Below are 9236 nucleotides of genomic sequence, written 5' to 3'. Positions count from 1 at the left end.
TGGAGTTCATATTTTCCTTTACTAATACAGATGGCAATGGGACTGTGCGGGTTTGAGTGTTAGCAGGGCAGATGTTGCAGGACGGGGCAGGTTCAATAGTCGCACGAGGGAGGACAGGTCACGGATTGGCAAAATAGACCCACAAAAAAGAGAATTTTAATTTAAAAAAATTGCGGGACAGGACGGGTTAACTCAGGTGAAGTGTGGGGGGTGGACATGGGTTTAAATACTATGCAGGGCAGGTGAACAAGGGTGGGGTGTGGGGCAGGTGGATGCGGGTTTAAATCCTATGCAGGGGCGGGTTGAAATTATGTGGGTTCCGACAAAACCCACCCTGCCCCACCTGCCATTCCTATTTCCCAGGACTTCTATTGACTATTAATCTGATTCTAGGTCTAGGGACTCCTAGCCGTAGCTGCCCAGGAAGGACAGCTCAAACTGCAATTGTCTTTCAAACAGGACCACAAGTGACGAACCATCTAAGACTAGGTTCTCGCAATTGTCTTTCAAACAGAACCACAAGAGGCAAGCGATAGAAGTACCGCTAGGTAGGGTGCAAGCTCCTACTTCATTGAAAACGGAGGCTTCCAACTAAGATTCATGAAGAGAAGAGAGAACCCGACATCGATACTTAGTCAATTTATTCCCTCTTGGACTCGCCGTACTTCCTTTGACTACTCCGAAGATATGGAAACATTTTGCACGTAGTCCTGGAATGGGAAGACAATTTGCCAAGTCCACTTGCAACACTCAAAATTGGATGTTACTCTCCATGTTTGCTCCATCTTTTTAACCATATGGTTATGGCTGCATCTGTGTCATGCCATTGGCTAATGATGCACTTACAGGTGAGAAAGACAAACTAAGATGCAAATTCAAAATCATGAATTAAGCTCTTGCTAGAAATCCCTTTATCACTACAAAAACATAAGAAACACAACATTACAACTACCAGAAACATAATAAAAGTCTTCTGCATGAACCATTTTTGTAACATTCTCATTTGCTCCATGTTCATACAATAATCAAAAATGTCTGTTATAGACGCAGAAACTGGCCTCTGTCAACTTTCAGGCTGATCAAATTTCATCCTACACAGCAGCAAACATATTTAGGGTAAAAGACCTTCCAAATTTTCTCAAAAGAACCACTAGAAGTGCAATCTAGATAAGAAATCAACTGTCACAAACATCTCAATATCAAATTAGCTAGGATCAACTGTATGAATCATTATCCATTTTGCACGTAAAAACTGATTTGACAAGTAAACAAAAAACATTAAATTAGATCCTTGCACCTATATATGAAGAGAAGGGTTTCCATGCATGTCAAAAGTTAACAAAAAGAAACCAATCCCATAAAACATCTAAATTTACACACATACAGAACTATTATAAGGTTGATCAAAACCATTCTAATAGAGGAATGCTCAAAGGTTCCAGGAAATATTCAGCTATCCTCAAAAAGCCCAAATATCATAAATATGGAGAAAAGAAGACAGTTCAGATGGCAAGAGTAGCTCCCTTTTACCTAATCCATGCGCGAGTTGCTCCCTTATTTGGCAACCAAGGACGGGAACTGGCCAACATCTTCAATTGATGGGGCTGAAAAGCTTTTGTTTCCACCAACACCACCACCAAAACCACCTCTTCCACGGCCCGGTCCCCTGCCACGACCACCACGGCGAGAGTAATTTTCTCCTTCTGCAGGCTTCAGGAACTCGTTTATGCTTTGAGTCTGCAAGAAATAAAATCAATCAAGCCTCATACTTAATCAATAATTAAATCTATTCCACTCAAAAGTTAGTGAATCAATATATTGTCTTTATATTATACTTGCACACATCCTACAAAAGTGTAGACTTTCACGCTCTTCCTTTGAAAGAGAGCCAGTGCAAAATTAAATGATTTTGAGGTGAAACCAGATAAATTATAATACTGACACCAGCATAACTGCATACATAAAATCACTTCCCTACCCTACTCTTGCCCCACTAGAAATCAAGGGGAGAGGCTGTTGAAGCGAGTAATCAAAGTACGAGTCAAACCTCCATGACTTGGGAATAGTTTTCATCATGTCGGAAACTGATATACAACTAAACAACCAAGAGCATAGACAGCTTACGGTCTTAGAAAGCATTAACTGAAATTTTATTTTCCATAATCCTGAAAGTTCAGAATAACACAATTTTTCTCTATTGGGAGGGGTAGAAGGGTGGCAGGATGAATTGTTCTCCCTTGCGCGAAGAGTCCCTTAGGTGCATAACTTTTGACAATAAAAAGGCACATATAACAGTAGGTTTATGCAGTGTTATTAAAAGCTAACGCCTAAGCAATGCGATGCGAAGCAAGGGTAACCGCTTTATGGGTAAAGCGATGTGCTTCAGGAAAAAGTGTGCTTTAAACAATGACATGCAAAGATACCCAAAAGAAAAATGGCGGTTCTTTAAATCTCAAATTTGAGGAGTTGTTTCAACATTGGCATTATTGTATATTGGATGTTTAAATAAGTTATTTTAATTAAAATTTGATTATTATACTACTAAAATCATCAAGTTGTCATTTTTTTAATTTTCCAAAATTGTGTGCTTCATTTCAAAGAAGAGCTTCACAAATCGCTTTTCGTTCAAGCACCATAGGTCTTGAGGCAATTTTGCCCTTTTGGCATTTTTAAACACTGGGTTTATGAAATGGAAGGGATTCCCAACAAAGAGATGCATAACAAATCATGTCTCCAATTGCTATGATACAAATTTAGCCACTTAAAGAGAAAAATTAAAGTACCTTTCTGGCTTTTTCCACGGCCTCTTTTCTCTTTTCTTTCTCGGAACCCTGCCACAAAATTTCAAGCATGATGAATAAGCTACCATACAGCACAATCAAGTTCTTAATACAACGATTAGTTATTAATACAAGAATTAAGCAACTATAAATTAGCAGGAAAGCCCTAAAAAAACTCACCAATTTAATGAAGATTTCATCATCATTCTTCTTGTTTGAGAGAAGTTGCATGGATTCAAGTTCTTTGTCCAAATTAACCTTTCTTTCCTCAGGCTTTAGAGCCAGCAACGCCTTCCTCTTCTCTTCCATTAGCTTCTCATACTCTTCAAGGGTCATCTCCTACCAACACAAACAGATATGAATGATATTAGTTCCGAATAATGATAAGAGATACATGTGAATAAAAACTACTGGAATCTATGCATATAACACTATCTACAACAGTGTAAATAAATAGCTACAAAAAAGTTAATCCAACAAATACGAATCAAGGTTAAGAAGTACCTAGTCTATCAGAAAACAGTAGTCCAAGTTCATATCTACTTCACAGAAACATCTGCTGCAGGTAACATTGATAGGAGTATGATGCCATTTTTAAAAGAAATGGCTCTAGTCAAGAACGAGGGACTAAAGCCAACAAGAATAAATGATGTTCCCAATTGGAATAGCGGTGGACAGTGTCTGCACCTAACCTAAGGCCCTTTTCAGAAGTTGGCAAAGATGGAGGGAATAATTGTAGCAAGATATCCTCCAACTGATGTCAAGAATCATTCATAAGAATACGGTGACTATTCCCAAATTCATATTATTACCCTTCAATGCACGATCCAAACTACAAGAATAAATCTTTAATAGGATGGCTGTTTCAACTTAATCTTACATGTTAATACGAGCACACGTGGCCGTTATTTCCTGGTCTATTGGAAGGAAATGATACTACCGTAGAAAATACTTGGATAATGTTGAGTCTTATAAACAATAAATAAACCAGATTACTGGTTTCGAAAAGGTTAAATTGCATTAGTATATTGACAATTAGACGCAACTGAGCTAATATTCATTATCCAAACTGATTAAAAACGACAATGAGACAGATACTTGGCTAATGTTGAGTCTTATCAACAATAAATAAACCAGATTACTGGTTTCGAAAAGGTTAGATTGCATTAGTATATTGACAATTAGACGCAACTGAGCTAATATTCATTATCCAAACTGATTAAAAACGACAATGAGACAGATACTTGGATAATGTTGAGTCTTATCAACAATAAATAAACCAGATTACTGGTTTCAAAAAGGTTAGATTGCATTAGTATATTGACAATTAGACGCAACTGAGCTGATATTCATTATCCAAACTGATTAAAAACGACAATGAGACAGTCCAGAAATTCAATATTGAAATTTATGTCTCCTATATCCCCCAAAACCATCACCAAAAAGGATGAAGTGAGACGGATATTAATTTGCAGGAGTAGAGTTTAGAGCATGTAAACAAGCAAAACAAAAAACGACCTTCAACAGAAAATGACTGTTACCTTCTCCTCAGGTTCCTTCTCTTCTGGCTCAGCAGCAGTAGAATCCTTATTGGTGTCTTCAGCTTCTTCCTGTCCAGCTTCTTTCTCAGCCTCAACAATCTTCTCGCCATCATTAACAGGCACTTCAGTCTCTCTGAATTTGGATAAAAACCAGCATTCAACTATCACAAAAAGCTCATACGTAAAGGCAAGAGGAATAAGAAAACAAAAAATTGAGATAACAGTGCTCACTGTGCAATGTCATCTGCGGGAGTTCCCCAATTTCCACGACCAGAGCCCTCCCGCTTAATATACTCATTCCTATACAATAGGACATGTCAATAAAGATACGCATCATATGCCCAAGAAACAATGACAATCACAATAACCACAATTTAGAGCGATTGAACAACCCAGACAAATTGGATTGTGGAATGCAGTAGGATGATTTTTAAATACAGCAGAATCACTTACCCACGGCCAGTTCCACTTCGTCGATCAAACACTCTCCGTGGGCGTTCCCCTTCTCCTTCTGCAGCATCTCCATTATTGAAACCACCACGACGACCTCCATGGAACCCCCCACGAGGTCCACCATATCCACCTCTCCTTTCAGAGAGCTTTCCTGACTCTCCATCTTCTTGAACTCTGTACCGCCCAGAGAATCCATTGTTGCTGCCAAAAGCATTCTCATCATCAGCAGATTCTTGGTTAAACCCGCGTCCACGCCCAGGCCCACGTCCACGGCCTCCCCCACGTGGACCCCAGCGGCCTCCTCCACGCTGGCTGTCACTCCTTGCATCCCTCACTGTTCAGAAATTGTTACACAAATACCCAATTGAGTAACTCAGTACCGAGAGCTAGAAGTTAATAGACAAAAGGTGGATAGCGAGCTAGAATGAAGGAGACCACAACAATAGCAAATTCCAGAGTGCTTACTTGTCTGATATAGAGATGTGGTAAGTACTGAACACCAGAACATCAAAATCAAATATGAGACGCACACGGCAGACAGTCAAGGGACGCAAGAATGACACATTCTCTATTAGATTTATCTACCACTTGTAACAAAGATCCTGCTAATCAAATTTCGGCAGTATAACCCTACTTTATCTGGCAATCACAGAGCACATTCTCTTCCCATCCACATGCAAGCTATCATATTTACTTAGAGAACAGACAGAAAATAATTGCATAAACATTTAGTAAACCACCATTAATTCCAAGTAATTTTTAAAGCCTAAAAGTGTTGATTGATTCAAACCCAACTAATTATGGACTGAGACTTAATTGATTGATTGATTTGTATCACCTAAAAGTATAAGCATTAAAGATAAACATAATCCCATACTATGACATAACAGTGTCACATTGGGAAGAGCAAAAACATTCCCACAATAAATACTTCAGGCAGCTATGCAATAGACATAGAAAGAGAAGAGAACAAGCATCACCTTGTAAATAGCACGTATTCTCTTAAAAACAACTAAGAAGTTGAAAACTCAAGCCTTATAGCCTGTTTGGCCAAGCTTTTTTGGCCAAAAGTGCTTTTTTAGCCAAAAGTGCTATTTTCCAAAGTTAAGATATTTGGCCACCCTTTTGGAATGAAAAAAAGTGTTACTGAGTAGATGCAGAAACTGCTTATTGAAAAGCTGAAAGAAGTAGCTTCTCTCCAGATCAATTTTGAGAAAATACACTTAGAAGCACTTTTTAAAAGCTTGGACAAACACTAATTGCTACCATAAAAGTATTTTTCAAATTGATTAGCCAAACACAATTTGCTTCTCACAAAAGCACTTTTAAAAAAAATACTTTTCAAAATAAGCTGATTTTAGAAGCTTGGCCAACCAAGCTATTAGTCGAGTTCATCGACGTTTAGGCAACCACCACAACTTTCTGCACACTTATCTTTTTCCTCATCGTTCATATAATCTCCAATGAGCATAATTATGTGCATTGACGGTCTAATGAATTTTTACACCATCAAGTCACTTAATGGGTAATTGCAAGTAACTACATTTAATAAGGATTTAAGCTATATATACACTGACACTGTAAAGACTATGAAACAGTAACAGCATGTTAGTTGGAGCATCATTTTTACTAGATCAAGAATTAATGCTTATCAATGTATTCGCCTGTAATTACATAATATGTGACCTAAATGTGTAAAAAAAAATTAGCACCTCAGTGTATAGAACTCAAACTCATTTAATAAGCATTGATTAGCAGCCTAAAATAAATAGTAAGTGACGTGCTATACCAAGTGAAATTTCACTAATGACATAAAAATTTCATTACACTGTCAATGTACATAACTTACAACATAACTAATTAAAAACCATACTTATTCACTACTACTACCACGGCAACAACAACAACAACAACAACAATAATAATAATAATAATAAAAACTACTACGTTTCAATCCAAACTAAACGGGCCAGCTATAAGAATCTTCTATATTCGTTCAGCACCATCGGCCAGTTTCACACAAAATATGAACCCAAAATACAAAAAAAAAGTATGAACGAATATACAGTAACCTAAAACAAAAGAATATATTTAAAAATGATTAGAAATGCATATTTACCAGCCTGAGAAGGTGGAACTGGTTTGGAAGGCAACTTAGCAGCAGGCTTAGCGGGCTGGGCTTGGGCCTGAACTGAGACCGTTTTCTTGGGTACAGAGGAAACAGTTGAAGCCTGAGCTTGAGCCAGTTTCAACTCATCCAAACTTGGGTCCTCAGCATCATCATCCAATAGGTCAAATGGATTCAGTGTAGCCATTATTATTTTTCACTCTTTTTTTTCCTGAGTCCTAACAAATAGAAATACTAAAGGTTAAAATCAGAAGAAAACTTTAGTTATTAAAATCCATTGAGATGAATTTTTTTTGGTATAATATAAAAGCGCAATAGAGGAGGAATTTGAGAGAAACGAAATTTGTGACAAAGCGGCTGATAATTGAGCGACTGAACTGTGAAGTGAAGGTTAAAAACCCTAGCGATTGGTTTGTGTGTTGGGGGGGGGGGGGGGTCAGTGTTGAATGGGTATGGGCTCGGGCTGTTTTTTTGGGTTGTTTACTGGGCTTTGTGATTTTGTTGCTACTTTGGGTTTAATATGTAAAGAGTTTAGGGAAATATGACTGTATAGACGTTCTCAAACTAATAATCACAAAATATATATTTTTTAATTTTTTTATATTATATATATATACTATATATAAAATTTATATAAATTTTATATATTTTTTGACTACCGAATATAAATAATTTTTGGTACGGACAAAAAGTGATAATACCCCTAATGTTTAGCCTATGCAGAGGTGGATCCAAAATTCTCTATAGATTCAACATTTAATGTTTTTAGTATTGATCACATTATATTTTTTAAGTTATGGATTCATATAATTTATTGTGAAATGAGTAAACTTTTGCACATAAATTTGTGTTGCGCGTCGAAAATTATGAATTCAATTTAACTTGTTGTTATAAGGCTGATAAGTGGGGATTTTGACTGCTTATTAGCGCCTTTTAGCTTTTATTTTAGTCTAAAATCGTTTAATTGTGTTCCCGAAACTGATAAAATGTGCAAAAATTGCAGGAGAGTTGGACTCCCGAGATGAAATCCGACTCAACAAGGAGTAATCAAAACACAAGGCAACAAAAGACACAAGAGCTTGCAAAGTACGAACCGCATAATTCACTTTGCGGTAGCAAATAATGAAGAAAATCCCAACAGGTTTTGTAGCAAATTGCGGACCGCATAGGAATTGTGCGGCCGCAAATGAAGCACTAGAATTGGTGTTTCTTTGAATATTAGCCTCTTAATAATCTTGAATCGAGTATTTATAAAGTATTTTCTCTTCTCGTGGAGCGGGTCGAATGCCTCGGTAGCAGATAGATGCATATACGGTTCATGACATTCGACCCTAGGCAATGCACAATTTATATATTTGTATATTGGATCGGGCCGTACGACCTCGTAATAATTCGTGGAGTCCAGTTATAATTGATATTGTTTCATTGGCTTGAGAGATTAATTTGTTAAATGATGAAAAATAATTTAGGATTTACTATCAGTGAAAGAATTATTTATTTATTTCTTGTTATTGAGTTTTTAGCTGTATTTACATAATCCATGCTTAATTATAATTTTGGTATTTTATTGTTAGCTCATAGTAAGTGTCGAAGTCGACCCCTCGTCACTTCCCTTCTTGATTCCTCATCGTGCGATTTGATTCCTTCAAGGCTTATGCCTTTATTTCCTTCCTATTCATTCTTGTAGGGTGTTGGGCACTTGTGTCAGTTGGGCATCGAGGAGTTGCAGTGGTACTACAGACGTGGAGCAAGATGTTTCTCCCTGAACATTCGAGCAAGTTATTATCGTCTTCTTACGGAAGTATGTTTTGTCATTTCAACTCAGTAGCTGTATTTTCGATGGCGTCGAGGCTACGCGCAGATTGCTATGATGTTCAGACATTGTTATCGCACAGTGTTGGTGTAATATTGAGGTGTTTGTTTATGTGTCGAAGCACTGAATGACTTGAAATGAGGATTTCTCAGCACAGAATTTAGAGGTTCGGCGTTTATTTCCAGCAAAGAAAAGGCAATCAGACAATGAATGTTCAGGCTTGGGTTGATGGAGTAACGAGACTTGGTATTTTCGAGCGTGGTGGAATTTTTATCTATGATATGGTGTCGTTTTCCTTGTTTGAATGTATTAAGTTCGTCGGTGTTATGGTCTTCTTCAATGTGAAAGCACGCTGGGGGAAGCGGTCGTCAGAGATAGCGGTACGCAGCGGTTCAAAATCGAATCGGTGTTTCTAATATTGATGGCTCGAGAAAGATGGTATTCTAAGAGGTTTATAGTTGGTAGCAATCCATTGGTTCCAGTGCTACAGGTATGGATTTGATTTGAGGCAATATTTAGGC

At 37.5% G+C, this 9236-nt stretch overlaps 1 protein-coding gene across 2 annotated transcripts; it reads right to left on the bottom strand.

Annotated features, from left to right (window-relative positions):
- Positions 1-863: 863 nt before the first annotated feature.
- On the bottom strand, positions 864-7268 carry LOC104106729 (RGG repeats nuclear RNA binding protein A). Of its 2 annotated transcripts, XM_009615340.4 has the most exons (8): positions 6894-7268; positions 4775-5108; positions 4553-4621; positions 4322-4454; positions 2961-3119; positions 2784-2831; positions 1531-1737; positions 864-1091 (listed from the first exon to the last, which is right to left on the bottom strand). In XM_009615340.4, exons 1-7 carry the CDS (start codon positions 7087-7089, stop codon positions 1555-1557), a joined length of 1122 nt encoding a protein of 373 aa, XP_009613635.1. In that variant the 5' UTR covers positions 7090-7268; the 3' UTR covers positions 864-1091; positions 1531-1554. The 2 variants fall into 2 exon arrangements, with proteins under 2 accessions (XP_009613635.1, XP_009613636.1); XM_009615341.4 differs by lacking the exon at positions 4553-4621.
- Positions 7269-9236: the final 1968 nt, after the last annotated feature.

This window comes from Nicotiana tomentosiformis, chromosome 12, assembly GCF_000390325.3.
Source record: "Nicotiana tomentosiformis chromosome 12, ASM39032v3, whole genome shotgun sequence".
NCBI lineage: Eukaryota > Viridiplantae > Streptophyta > Magnoliopsida > Solanales > Solanaceae > Nicotiana > Nicotiana tomentosiformis.
This window is presented reverse-complemented; position numbering and strand designations above follow the sequence as displayed.

What these genes read in the sequence shown, in the direction of transcription:
- LOC104106729 (XM_009615340.4), bottom strand. Translation starts at nt 7,089, where the DNA reads ATGGCTACACTGAATCCATTTGACCTATTGGATGATGATGCTGAGGAC. An exon ending in AGTTCCACCTTCTCAGGCTG is followed by an intron (nt 5,109 to 6,893) that starts GTAAATATGCAT and finishes ATTTCTGAACAG; the next exon opens with TGAGGGATGCAAGGAGTGAC. An exon ending in ATGAAATCTTCATTAAATTG is followed by an intron (nt 2,832 to 2,960) that starts GTGAGTTTTTTT and finishes ATTTTGTGGCAG; the next exon opens with GGTTCCGAGAAAGAAAAGAG.